Source organism: Periplaneta americana, chromosome 13, assembly GCF_040183065.1.
Source record: "Periplaneta americana isolate PAMFEO1 chromosome 13, P.americana_PAMFEO1_priV1, whole genome shotgun sequence".
Lineage (NCBI taxonomy): Eukaryota > Metazoa > Arthropoda > Insecta > Blattodea > Blattidae > Periplaneta > Periplaneta americana.
In genome coordinates, this window is record NC_091129.1 from 12,297,056 (window position 1) to 12,312,700 (window position 15,645).

Below are 15,645 nucleotides of genomic sequence, written 5' to 3' on the forward strand. Positions count from 1 at the left end.
CTCTAGCTTTTAGTTATGTACAATCATCACTAGAGAACACATATTAAATAAAGTCTCAGTACCATTGGCTATATTCTGTAGAGTTGTTTTCAACTCTCCGTTAGCTTTCAGCTGTGTACAATATATCACAAGAAAAAACATGAGACATGGACATTCGTTTCTTTACTTACATACTCAACACAGACTAATATAAATTTACTTTAATAAAATAATATATTTTATCGCTAATTAGGGTAATTTAAATCACTTAAAGGGAAAATAACGAAATATCTTCGTGGATTTTCAGGCTAGAGCCCATGTTCAAATTCCAGTGGTCAAAAATGCAATTTGTAGTGAACGAAAAAGAGACTGAAGCAAGATCTCTTGGTTGACTTCGTTTCTGCTGACATCGGCTACATCTTCTGTTTTTGGTCAAGGAGTAACATTTCGTTGAGTTTCAAAAAATGTGACATGAGGCTAAATGAATGAAAAGAACATATGCCAAGATAAAATATATTATCATGAAATGAGAGTACGAATTGTTTCTTGATGTGTACATGGTTAGAAATTATACACGTATGATCAATTAGTAACGTGAATCCATGAAAGTTGTCATGTATAATGAATTATTGCTTCTCCAAAGATAAAATAGACACATTTAAAGTAGCGGAAAATATAAAATCTCAGCAGAAGCGTCATATTTCTTGCAGTGAAACATCAAGGAAAAAAGAAATAAAATAAATTTGAGAACAAAATCAACAACTAAATAATAGATGAAGAAAATAGAGATCTTGTATAAATATCAAGAGCCCACGAAGGTGTTTGTAAGTATGAGCTATTCCATCTCAAATCGACCGAAATATAGAGAAAATTGACCTTACAATTTCTAAATACAATGAAACTTTTTTTGTACGTAGAGAACTGTGATACAATGTTTTGTGCAAAGTTGAGGCATCAGAACTTCATAGTGTTTAAATTTAAAATATTTAAATTTATCGTATTTTCATAAAATTAGCAACTTTAAACTGTTGTAGCTCCGAAACCCTTTCACCCAATTGATCAAAATCATGGTTTATTTTGATGCTGAGAAATTAAAGTTTACATTGACATATAAACAGATTTTCTTACTTTTTATGGAAATGGAGAAATTTAGATTTTTCCTCATTAAGACGCCTTTGCTTAGAAAAAAAATATTTTAAAAATATATAGTTAGATTCCGCATTGAAAGTAGAAATAAACACATATTTTTTACTGATGGTATGTTGGTAAGAAAGTATTGAAAATATCAAATAAAGAAAATAAATAGTACGCGCGTGAACTAACCAGCTGACTGTGAGGCGGAAGCTAGCCGAGACAAGCAAGGCCCGGAGACAAACACGTGATGTTTCGTCTAGTAGCGCACAGCTGGGCTAGCTTTATCACAAGTTTTCATAAACACAGGAGTAAAATGACTTTCGGTAGTATATTTTTGCAAATGCACTCTCCTCAGCACCTTGTATATTAATAATTCTTTATTTATACTGGCAGAGTTAAGGTCATAGGGCCTTCTCTTACACTCTACCAGGTCACAAAGTATTCAAGCAGTTAAATAGGGAAAAAATTAGAGTACAAAAAATGCGAGGTTTTTTACTGATCGATTTCATATGGAATAGCCTTTCATTATACACTGGTCAAAAAAAGTTAAGCATATTTCCAGTTTACCCAATAATGCCTGATATTTATGTTTATTTTGGTTTTATGTGGCACGTATTATGTTTACCAATTCAAACTCTTTCATTTGTTTTATCCTGCATCACTAGGTAACATCCAAATCACGGCTAGTAAACAAAGCCTGTAATTCGAGCAAAGTTCAGTCAGTGTCGTTTTGCTTCATAGTGCAGTACAATGGCTCGGAACACCCTTACAATGGCAGACCGCATCAAAATCATCACTTTGATGGAACAAAACACGAGACAAGTTGATGTTGCTAACATCCTTCATGTGAATCAGAGTATTGTCTCCAGACTGTGTGTAAGGTTATCTGCACGTAGGAACCCTATAGCCTCAGCTACAACTCTGCGCCATGACCTGCGCGAAGCCACTGGTGTTGTTGTAAGTAGCCAAACTGTGCGCAATAGACTTCATGACATAGGGTTGTATGCTCGAAGACCACTCAAGACTCCAGCACTCCGTCCATATCACAGGGGTGGTCGTGCAAAATGGGCTAGAGCACATGAGAATTGGACACGAGACCAATGGACCAGAACTTTATTCTCAGACGAAGTGAGAATGGGCCTACACCCTGACAACAACTCTATTCGCGTATGGAGACAAACAGGGGAACGAAATCATCCCTCAATGACCGTGGAATGTCACCAACAGTTTGGTGGTTCAATCTTGTTTTGGGCAGGTGTCATGTTTGGCCGCCGCACACCACTGGTTTCAATAGAGGGAAACATGACTGCTGCCGTGTATGAGAACAACATCCTCCAACCCATAGGAAGTGGTTTTGCAGAGACTGTAGGAGAAGGGTTCACTCTACAGGACGATAGTGCTCGGCCTCATCGTGCTCATAGTGTGCAGCGGTATCTGGTAGAACATGGGATCCGAAGAATGAATTGGCCAGCATGCTCACCGGATATGAACTGCATAGAGCATGCATGGAGCTTTCTCAGGAGAGCCATTTCCAATCGTCCACATCACCCATTAACGATTCAAGAACTCAGGAATGCTGCCTTGGAAGAATGGGACAATTTGCCTCAGGAGAGCTTAGATGCGTTGGTACTGAGTATGCCCCGTCGCGTACAAGAGTGCCTCAGGGTTCGTGGAGGACCAACACGTTATTAAACAGGGTACTGAAAGCACCATTTCCTTTTCTTTGATGATGTACGAATTTCAACTTCCTTTATCTTTTCTGTTGTTTCCAAACAATGCAACTTTTTAATTTCATATTGAGTCCATTGTTAACAAACAGTGTATTTCTACTTTTACGTTTATTCTGTGGAACCAAGAAACCCAATTATAATTTATCTATTTTATTTTAATTAATAAAAACCGTTATATGCCTAATTATGCTTAACTTTTTTTGACCAGTGTATATAATGAACTGAATTAAATTAGAAATGATATAGGAGAATATTTGGTGAATTTCTGTAGAAGAAATGCAATGATTGCTGGAAATACAGTGGGAGCTCTTAAGTTCGACAGAAATCAAGTTCGACATTCCTATAGCTCGACTGCTTACGTAGGAGAATTAGACACGCCCCTATAAGGGCACTAAGAAATGAGTTTGCCATTTGAATGGGAATTGGTTCTGTGTCTTGTAGTGATACTTTTGTTAAAGGAAAACAGAATATTTTATTGATTAGGACATTCATATTTAATCACTGATTTTAAATTAATGAACTCTTATTTTTCTATTTGAGAATTGTGCCGTTTGTGAGACGGAACTGTCGAAACCCACTGTGGTACTAGAAGCGCATAACTTACACAAGTCTCGGGGCGGGCAGGAAATGCAAGTACAGTACTGTATTCGTTGATGGATAACCAATAAGAATTTGTATTCATTTCACCTGCCACACCCACTACCCTTATAGGACTGAACTTTCAACTCTGTTTTGTCGAACTTAGCAGAGTCCACTGTACATTATTCCAACAACATAAACGAAGAAGATATACATGGACATGCCCAAGGTACGAAAGTAGTTATCAGATAGACTATATACTGTAAGGAAAGATTCGTTCGTGACAGAAGAAGATATCAGATGATAGACGACATCTCAGGTTATTTAGCGTCTGAATAAGATGAAGGTGTTAATGCCGGTGAAATGAGTCCGAGGTCCAGCACCGATAGTTACCCACCATTTGCTCATATTGGGTTGAGGGAAAACCTTGGAAAAAACCTCAACGAGGTAAATTTCCCCTTTCCAGGACTCGAACCCGGGCCACCTGGTTTCGCGATCAGACTCGCTAACAAGCAACCATTCTGATGGGGGCAGATAAAAAAGTTAATTTTTTTTCTTCCATGTTAATAATGCCAAAAGAAGTGCTTATACAAATTTTGGCCACTCGACCGCAATTACAAGGTCGTCCAGAAAGTGATTTTCCCTGGGGCCGTTTACAGAAAGAAAGCACAATTGCATGGAAATATTTATTGAAACAGATACAGCGCTATTTGTCAACATATCCCCCACTGGAATTGAGACATTTATCATACCACGGGATCAATTTTTGTATCCTTGTGTCGTAGAAGTCAGCCGCCTGGGATCGGAACCAGCGTTTGACAGCCGTCTGCACATCTCTGTCGATCCCATGATATGACAAATGTCTTAATTCCGGTGGGAAATATGTTGAAAAATAGCTCAAGAATTGCTGTGTCTATTACAATCAATTTGTCCAATGAAATTGTGTTTCTTTTCTGTTAATGGCCACTGGCGAACTTATTTTTTACGGCCCTCGTAATTGCGGTCGAGTGGCCAAAATTTGTATAAGCACTTCTTTTGACATTATTAACATGGTGGAAGAAAAAAATTTAACTTTTTTATCTGCGCCCATTAGAGCGTTTGCTTGTAAGCGTTACTCCACAGACGTGGACACTAGACGATATTAAGATATATAGATCATATGAGGAAACAAAGAGGAAAGATTGGAGAAAGCTGGGTTTGCAGTGAAAGACCTGTCGTTGGACAGAACAGTATGAATGAATGAATGAATATCTAGTTAAAAGGAAGGATGGGAAGAGCTTTCGCCTAAATCGTGGTTGCTGTTTGAATTATTACTATTATTATTATTATTATTATTATTATTATTATTATTATTATTATTATTATTATTATTGTTAAATTAATTTAATTATTTTAGTGTAGGCTTAAACTTGTAATATTACTTTTTAATTATTCAATGCAAACTCCACTCCTGGCCGCAAGCTTTTGCTTCATCGGGAGTGCCAACTAAAATTGTACTATTATTATATTTCTTCCAAATCAAAATTATTATTATTAACAAAAAAATAACATATCACACATTGAAATTAAATCAGCGTGAAAGATAGTTTCGATTGCATGTAAAGATATTTTAAATAAATGATTTTGGTGCTCTCGAATAAAGCCTTTATTACTTATAATGCAGAAACAATCTGTGTGTTAGTACCATCCACTTTTGTTTCTGGAATACTCATATTTCTTATAGCACCTTGTACCTCAAAATATAAACTGCTTGTGTACCGTAGAAGTGGGTAAAGTCAATCAGTGGGTGTAAAATCGATCATTTGCGATTTTTATTGAAAATTATGTATTTTCTCAGTTACTTTTTAAAATTTTGTTATGCTGACTTCATTGCCTGACATTGCAAATGTAAGCGAGAGGGACAACAAAAAGCCTGCGAATGCCAACAATGGGAACACCGTGTAATTACCGTTGAAGTGAAAATAGTTATTCTCAACTTTTTCCCTTAAATGAAAACAAAGTATTACAAACTCTAAATTATCGTCAGCAGTGAAAGGAGACAGGAAGTATACGTAAGTACTTTTCGTTGAGATTGTATCCTGAAAAAATAGTTTTGCAGTTCGTAAATGTTAGTATTGAAACTTATTATTTTAAGAAAACTTGTACTTTTGTAGGGTTAAGTCGATCATGCCATCGACCTATTTGAAGTAGATAGAACCAGCAGGAAGAATAAATTGTTCACCGGAATACCTCCAACTGACACTTTAGCTTATATTGATGGGATATTGGGGAAAGAGGAAGACGAAATTATGGTGAATTTCTTGCGTAAGAGAAGCACTGCCAAAGGAACATATTTTGTACACCCCTCTGTACCTGACTATGGGAACAATGTAATTTCTAAAGTGACATGACGAGGGGAAGATTTCAAATAACATCTGATATAAACCTAAGCAATGTTGAATTGCATTTTAGATTATAATTGAAGGGTGGTATTGCAATGTAAATTTTGAATTCTTAAATCTTTGTTTGTTGGTATGTGAAGTATTAAAATGTGTTTTTATGTTTTATAAGTTGGTAATCATAGTCACGTTTGTACAGTGGAGACCTATAGGCCTAATTGTATCGAATAGCACGATCACAGTAACAAAAGATACACTACATAATGCTATACGCATATATTCTAGATTATTATTGTTTTTACACCCCTTATAACAAATAAAGTATATGCAATACACTTAATTTGTTTTTTTTTTAAAACATAAACAGTGATCGACTTTACTCCACAATATTTTAAAATCGATCTTAAACTAAAAATTCAATGGTGATCGACTTTACCCTATTTAAGCAGGTAATTTCGATCACAAGTCAAATAAAAAAATCAGTTTTTGATAGATTGTAATTCAATTCTTGTAACGTGCCTTCATAAGTGAAGGATATGACGACAAAATGCTATTTTCTGAGGAACTTCGCTCCATTGCATAACCTCAATATCATTAAAAAATTGCAAAATTTTGATCGACTTTACCCTCTTCTACGGTATATTAAATTTACCGTGTTTTGCTCTGTCTTCTTTCCCTCACTGTAACATCACTAAAAGGAAGCATTATTTACTATTGTGTTCCCAGTAAGAATTCAAACGATTTCCAAAGTAGGCAACGACAATGAGAAGGAAGTAATTTTGATCGTGCTATGCACCCCTGTACATCAAAAGTAGTTGTACTTCAGTTAACATTTTAAAAATAAGTAGAATAACTGCCAAAAGGATTAATTTGTTTCATTTAGTATTTTTCAAGAGAAACAAAAGAAAGTATGAATAACGCAATCGAGATAGACTGGTTACGCATTCAATCAAGATATTCTGTATTCCAATAGAGGACAGTATCCGCGCCATTCCATTAATTGAACCTAACCTTCACAACTGCTGATTTAGAACACAGCTTAACTTTTGCCCTAAGTTATTCAATTATTTTATTAAAAACCTAAACTAACGTAATTCACCAATGACGAAATTAAGAAATTAATTATGTCATGTCATTTATTTTCATGTATCTTAAAATTTTTCCTTCCTGTTTTCATTATGTACCCATTAATATCTGCAAATTTTATATTTTTAGTCGTAGTTATAATGCTAATACTAAATAATTAGTTATAATAACAATACTAAATAGCCTACAGTAATTAATTTTAATAATAGTAATGCTGTACTGCTCCCAAACACGAGTTTGCTCATTTCACTGGCGCTAAAATCTACCTCTATAACATTTCATAATTTCGAGTAAATTTCAATTTTATTAAAATTTGATTTTAGTCACGTCCGTTAATTAATTTTGACATTCACGGGCAACATATGGCAACGGACTTGACGAATTTAGTTAAAACATTCCATGAATCAAGTAATTTTGAGCTCATAAAGTTTCTCTTGTCAAGTAATGTCTAAACCCAATTACCCTGCTTATTAAGTATTTAAAATTAACTATTTATTTAATATTTGAAAACTCAGATGTCCACAGATGTGACAGGATGACCTTAGCAAAATCAAAATCTAGTTACTACAATAGAAAACATCTCACCAGTATATTAAACAATGACGAAAGCAGTATGCTCCCAACACAATATGGCTGGTTGGTAATAACCAAGGCGTGGAATAGCCTCTCCTCTACATTCTAGCTGTTTTTCTATAAGCAGCCGTGGCGAAAATGTGACTCGCGAGTGCATTGTGGCTCGTAATGATAACTATGAATTTCTCTTGCTTCCTACCTCCCACAACTCCCACCCTCTCACTCACTGGAGTCAAACTCCGTTCCATTTCTATTTGTCTCTGACCTGCGAGTGGCGTATAGTCGCAATGTCTCTCTCGAAACCATGTAGCTCTACAAAAACGAAAGTTCCAAGTAGGATGGGAGGACGCATTTTTTTGCTGCCAATATGGTTTAATCTCATCATGAAATGTATGATTTGTTCACAAGTATTACGAGGAAACGGTTGTATAACATAAAACGGCATTATACTACATGTGACTCATGAAATAATAAAAGGTTTATTATTATTATTATTATTATTATTATTATTATTATCTCTGTACGTCGATCCTTTTTCAGCAGATGTACGAATAATGCGGTTAGCTCACAGATTTACAATGTGATGTTAAATGAAAGCTAGATGTAAGGACTTGACAAATGTTGAACTTTTCAAATCTTTGCCAAAAAATAAATATCCGAAACTTCTTTCTTTCGCTTGCTCTGTTGAAGCCATGTTCGCTACAACTTACGTTTGTGAAAAATTATTTTCAACAATGAAAATAGTAAAAACCAAATTTAGATCACGACTGACAGACAAATACCTTCGTGATCAACTACGACTGGCAGTAAGTGACATAATTCCTGGTTTTGAAAGTCTGTCGCAGAGACATTCTGAAGACAGTTAATTTTAGGTTGTGATAATGTGTCCTATGTTTTCTTGTTCATTTCTTTCTTCGTTACACGTACTAAACATTAGTTTGTAGCCTTGTACTGTATAAAATTATATTTAAGTGCTTGACGTAAGGAAAATGAAAATCCGTTAATAAGTCAGACAGTTGCTTCACTTCCCCTTCGGGTGTCCGCCTCCCTCCATAGGTGCTATGTAAGTTGCAGGTTACACAGTGGCTCGGCGCACGATCATATTTTCGCCACGGCTACTATAAAGTAACAGATTTGTTCACCGGCGTGACTGAAATTGTTGTGACAAGTACTTCGTCTGTTGTAAAACTCATTGCTTTGATATCACCTACCTACTTCAAGTTTTCGGGCTTACCTACCCTGTATTTTACATGTAGACATCTCAAATAATGCCGTTTTGATTTACAGCCTTTTGTATTAATCTGTTTGAGGCTTGTCACTTTTCGCGTTCTTTGACAAAATTTATTGTAGAAAATAAAATTAATTTACAATTTCAACTGTATTTGTATGTTGACCTAATTTTACTTTTTTAGTATAAAGACTGAGTGCTCAGGGCCGATTTCACCAAGCTTATTCAACTTTAATTGTCACTTAAAATCTTAATTAACACATATGAACAATGCATTTCACCAACACAAATTGGGATTTAATCTCTCATTTAATTATAAGTACATTAAAGTTAATTGTTCAATATTTGGTCATTTAAATAATTAATTCTACATTAACGACAATAATTTTCATCATGGCGAGAACAATGATGGACTTTATATTTGAAAACGACTATTTCTCACCAACACGGGTGAGGATAATTTCCGGAAGAGAAGATTATTTTAATACACTGGACGAAAAAAATTTGTAATAGTAATATGCGTTACAAGAGCGGTATGTTGACGTTTGCATGTTCGAGGAAAATTTTGAAAAAGCGAAACGTAGTTGAGTTTTTTTAATTTCCGAGAATTGAAAGAAAACATACCGCTCGTGTATCGTACATTATTTTGTACGAAGATCGTTTATTACATACCTGAAAGAGGAATTTCTAATTAGTTGCAATGAAATCTCTATCTTGGTTTCTGTTCAATGACGGCAAATTTGCAAAACAAAAATATCTATCTTCAACATTGTTGCTTTAAAATATTTTCTGTGTTTACTATACTCCAGCAGGCCGTGATATACGTCTGTCTTTTTTTTTTTCCCAGTCTATAAAGCGAACTTAAACCAAACGGTAAAGTTATGTAATGAGTCTGGAATCTTGTTGATTTTTTCACGGCTTCCTTAATGTTACTTGTATCACGAATGCACTAACTTTAGTGGAGCTGTAGAGTTTACTTAATTTTTGCAAATATTTAAAAACAATAATTAACAGTGCAATTTAGGTGAAATTGCAGTGGCAAGCTTCCAATTTATAATTATTACTATATTGAACGTCTCTAAAAATAATATGTTAAAAGCCTAAAGCAGTAAAATCAATATGTCACTTAAGCGGTAAGAAGAGGGAAATTGTTATGTGTGTTAGGTTGGGAATACTGAATGTGGAATTTTAGACTTTCGTCGGATTGGTTTTGTGCGGAAACCAAGCAAATACGCACGATCTCGCACAAATGAGGTTTAGGCTAAGTAGGACATAAGCATTGTGTATTTTGAATAGTACATAAGATGATTTAGAATTACCATCTGATAGTTAAGTACTTAATAGTATTATTTAAATGATAGGCCTAGATTTATTGAAGAAACGTTTAATCAATCTTCGGTTGTCTAAATACGGCAACTAAAATAATATGAATAACAAATTTATCATGCAGGACTATACCTGAAGGCATTGGAATAGCGCAAATCCAGTCTTTCCATTTTTCTTGTTGCATGATATTTTCAATATTGCCGCAGACATTGGGATGAGGTATTTTTGCATTGAATTCTCTTTTTATTTATTTCCAACCTTTCTTCTTTTCTTCTAAAGGCTGCGCATCCGATTTTAATATACACTGGTGGCCATAATTCTGGAAACTTTTTGTTTTTGTACTGAACTATTATAACACGTGTATTTATTCACAGATTTATACGGTTTAAAATATTCCTCGTGACTGATTCATCAATTATGGAGTTATAATAAAGGTATTATATTAAATTATTAATATTTTAACAATAAATAGTCATTATGTGGGGAATTATGTTTTTGTCGTTTAAGATCTGAATATTAATTTCTGATTTCATTATAATTTTCCATTATTTACTGTAACAAAAATTGGTCCATTTTTTATTTTAAGATTATTTTTGATCATTAGGAGCATTGTTGAGCACTGTTTCATAAAATATGGACATTATTAGTGTTTTTCTATCATTAGTCTGACAAGATTTCGTTCGGTTAACACCTGATTGCTTTACCACAATCTTCATTGATAATAATTTTATCACAATGGCTCCACGAAAGGACTGGAAACCTTCTAAACGACGTAGGGCAGTCACACTTCGAGAAGAAGGCTACACATTCAAGGAAATTGTAAGGAGGCTTGGTAATGGTGCTACAGCGTCCAGAAGGTATGGCAGAGGTACAAATCCACAGAATATTGTAAAACAGCACCTAGGACTGGTAGAAAACCTAAAGTAAGCCCAAAATATGTGAGACAGATTTCTCGATTAGCATTGAAAGATCGAAGAAAATCTTTTAAAGAGATACAGGAAGTTCTACACAACAGTGAACGTAAGATTTCTGCGAGAACTCTTCGAAGGAAGTTATCTGACAATGAATTGAAAGCAAGAGCACTCAGATAAAAGCCACTTCTCAACAAAAGACAACGAGAAAATCGTGTAAATTGGTGCAAAAATCATCAATCATGGACCAGTGATGACTATGCGAAAGTGATATGGAGCGATGAAACAAGGATTTCTATATTTGGAAGTGACGGAATCAAATACGTTCGTCGACGAAATGGAGAAGCTTTGAATCCCGAGTGCCTCATCGCAACCATGAAACATCCTGTTGCTGTCATGATCTGGGGATGCATGTCCAGCAATAGAGTAGGAAGACTTCAGATTTTTCAAGGGAACTTGAACGCGGAAAAATACAGAAAAAGATAATATGAAAGTGAAATTGAGACTATCCATTGCCGACTTACACCCAAATTGTGATGACTTTGTATTTCAACAGGATGGTGCTCCATACCATACTGCCAAGAGTGTTATGAATTGGTTTCAACAGAAAAACATCAAGGTGTTAAAGTGGCCTGGGAATAGTCCTGACCTTAATCCAATTGAAAACTTGTGGTCAAGGTTAAAAAGTTTGGTGTGTAAAAAAAAAATTGCAGCATCAAAACTGAATTCATTGATGCCATTATCCACAGCTGGTTTCGGATCATCAGCAAGGAAGAACTGCAACGTCTAGTGGACTCAGTGCCCCCCATAATTTATGCTGTCATTAAAAATAAAGGTTATCTCACAAAGTACGAACTGTTTACAGAGTGAATGAAAAAATAACACGAAATTGTTTCTAAGTGTTAATGTATAAATGTATGTTTTCTCATGCATATTATGATATAAAGTCATGTATTTTCTATAAAAAATAGAATAGACAATGTTTGTTTGACGAGTTCAGTCACGAATAACATTTTAAATTGTATTCATGTGTGAATAAAAACAGATGTTAGACAACTCAGTACAAACGCAAAAAGTTTCCAGAATTATGGCCACCAGTGTATTTTGAGGTTACCTCTGTTTATGATGACGTCGTAATATAACAAATGAACTCACTATGAAAGTCACTGCTTACATTAACAAGGCACTTGGCCTTCGAAATTACGATTTTACCACAGTCACGAAGCTCAGTACATAGGGAATATGCATCCAATGACAGTGTTGAACTTGCTAGTTGCTAGCCACTAGGATCGCACCGATCGCCTCATCACAGACCCCTTCCCTAGCAGAACTTCGTTATCGTGTTATTTTGGAAAAAATAACACCTTCCTTTCGTTATTGAAATACTAAATACATTAGATTTATTTATTATTTTCATGAAGTATATAGTATGATTTATAAACTCACCTTGCTGGATCACTCGGAAGAAGGATAACTCTGGCCCCTTTTCTTACAATTTATAGCACTACAAACGTCTCCCTCCTTGTCCCATATTATTATTATTATTATTATTATTATTATTATTATTATTATTATTATTCCAATTATTGTATTTTAGTCATTTATTACAACCAATAACGAACATTTTACAGCTTACACAACTTTTCCTTTTCTCCACAACAATGCGAAATACGGCACAGTTTATTGTTCTTAGTACTAGTAGTCACTAGCCGCTTGGAGCGCTGTATCGCGAGAAATGCAAAAAATAGTCTCAAGGTTCGTGACTGTATGTACTAGACTGCGATTCCGAAGGCCGTGATGACTTAATTGGGAATTAAATTAATTGACTTTATTTCAAATGCATATTAGTTTGGTGAAATGCAAACGAATTAAATGTGAATTAACGTCCGTATTTAAGTTAAATCACTATTAGTTCATTGTGGATTCGTAACACATTGGTGAAATCCGCCCTTAGAGTTATTATTTGTGAAGAAACTTTGCTGTGACAGTAAGATGTAGCCTACCTTTTGAGGAGAATAACACATGACATTGCCTACAGCAGACGTGGCGAAAATGTGACTCGCGAGCACATTGTGGCTCGCAATGGTAGCTGTGTATTTCTCTTGCTTTCTATCTCTCCCAAACCCCACCCTCTCACTCACTGGAGTCAAACTCTGTTCCATTTGTATTTGTCTCTGACCTGCGAGTGGCGTATCGTCGCAATGTCTCTCTCGAAACCATGTACCTCTACAAAAACGAAAGTTTCAAATAGGATGGGAGGACGCATTTTTTTTGCTGCCAATATGATGAGAATATTAAAAGTATGATTTGTTCACAAGTATTACGAGGAAAATTATTATTATTATTATTATTATTATTATTATTATTATTATTATTATTATTATCTCTGTACGTCGATCCTTTTTCAACAGATGTACGAATAATGCGGTTAGCTATGCAATTTATTTAAACTCGCAGATTTACAATGTGATGTTAAATGAAAGCTAGATGTAAGGACTTGACAAATGTTGAACCTTTCAAATCTTTGCCAAAAAATAAATATCCGAAGCTTCGTTCTTTCTATTGCTCTGTTGAAGCCATGTTCGCTATAACTTACGTTTGTGGAAAATTATTTTCAACAATGAAAATAGTAAAAACCAAATTTAAATCACGACTGACAGACAAATACCTTCGTGATCAACTACGACTGCCAGTAAGTGACATAATTCCTGATTTTGAAAATCTGTCGCAGAGATATTTTGAAGATAGTTAATAGCTTGTGATAATGTGTCCTATGTTTTCTTGTGCATTTCTTTCTTTGTTATACGTACTAAACATTAGTTTGTAACCTTGTACTGTATAAAATTATATTTAAGTACTTGAAGTAAGGAAAATGAAAATCCGTTAATAAGTCAGACAGTTGCTTCACTTCCCCTCCCTCTATAGGTGCTATGCACGTTGCAGGTTACACAGTGGCTCGGCGCACGATCACATTTTCGACACGGCTGGCCTACTGTATATCTGTCGTCGATTTGCAAAAGGGGACATGTACAAAATCACAAAGCCTTGGAAAATCGCAAAAACTAAGTTAATAAATTAAAATGTTCATATATTTTTTTCTAATTAGATCACTATGGATACATACATTCAGGATTCATGAACATTTTAATTTTTTAAGTCTGTTAAGTTTTTTCCCAACACATTGTTATTTTGGACGTGTCTCCTTTTGCAAATCGACGACAGATATTTAAGATAGTGATTTGCATCAGTTCTAAAACAAACACAAACATGCAACAAAAGTGTTATAAATATCTTAATTTATGTTAGGTTTTACAGTTGACTGAAACTGATACGTGGCTATTCGGAATTGAAATGACTTCAGGAATAAGTTCCGTAAGTGCCGGTAGTAATACTTCTCCACTCCGCGAACACGCTCGCTCACACGCTCTCACGCACATTATCTGGGCGCGTACTCGTGGTAGGCGCTAGGTCTGTGGTGCGTCGCGACGCCGACGCCGACGCCGCTGCCGTTGCTCCCCGCCGCCGCCGCCGGGTAGAAGCCCTGGTGGTGGTACCCCGCGCCGTGGTACAGCCCCACGGCCGCCGACGGGCTGATCGCCGGCCCTCTGCCCGCGTACGGCCCGGCTGCCGTGCTGGGCGTCGTCATGGAGCCGGCCCGTAGCACGGCGGTGGAGGCCGAGGAGCTGGGGGACGTCTTCATCGCGCTGCCGTAGCCACTGGGAGCGGCCGGCAGCCCGCCGCCGCTGCGAACAACAGCAGGCTATGTGACTAGGCACTAAATTCATTATTATGCACTAACAACGGCAAAATATGCATGCACGTATGCACTTGAAATCCAGAATATATTTATATGCACTAAAAGTAGATAGATAGATAGATAGATAGATAGATAGATAGATAGATAGATAGATAGATAGATAGATAGATAGATAGATAGATAGATAGATAGATAGATAGATAGATAGATAGATACGTAGATAGATAGATAGATACGTAGATAGATAGATAGATACGTAGATAGATAGATAGATACATAGCTAGATAGACAGATAGATAGATATATAGATAGATAGATAGATAGATAGATAGATAGATAGATAGATAGATAGATAGATAGATAGATAGATAGATAGATAGATAGATAGATAGATAGATAGATAGATACAGTAGATAGATAGATACAGTAGATAGATAGATAGATAGATAGATAGATAGATAGATAGATAGATAGATAGATAGATAGATAGATAGACAGACAGACAGACAGACAGACAGACAGACAGACAGACAGACAGACAGATAGACAGATAGATAGATAGATAGATAGATAGATAGATAGATAGATAGATAGATAGATAGATAGTTTTATTGAGTAATATTATACATACAAATTTTATATTATCATAATTTTGTCTATCATAATTTTGTCTATCATAATTTTGTATAAAATCCAATGCACGGGTCTTCTGACCGTACGTGCTTTGTACCCAAAACAAGTCCTCCTTTGTAGGTTCTCCTCCCACCTATAATTACATCCAACTACTCATTAAAAGAACACACATATTAAAAATGGAAATGGCACAATAAAACACATTATATAATATATCCTAACCTAAAAGACACAAAAGTGTACAGTTGGGTGGATACTATTATCCCTTCCTCAGTTCGCGTCACAAACTTCAACAGCTGAAGTTCTAATCTTTCTCGCCTTCAAGAGGAAC

General features: G+C 35.5%; 1 protein-coding gene across 1 annotated transcript in view; it reads right to left on the reverse strand.

Moving 5' to 3' along the window:
* Positions 1–12,507: 12,507 nt before the first annotated feature.
* The window catches only part of LOC138711749 (T-box transcription factor TBX10-like), a 306,742-nt gene continuing 303,604 nt past the window's right edge, over positions 12,508–15,645 (reverse strand). Inside the window, exon 9 of the mRNA XM_069842929.1 lies at positions 12,508–14,667. Coding sequence (XP_069699030.1) covers positions 14,361–14,667 — 307 coding nt within the window. The 3' untranslated portion in view covers positions 12,508–14,360. The remainder of the gene's footprint in view (positions 14,668–15,645) is intronic.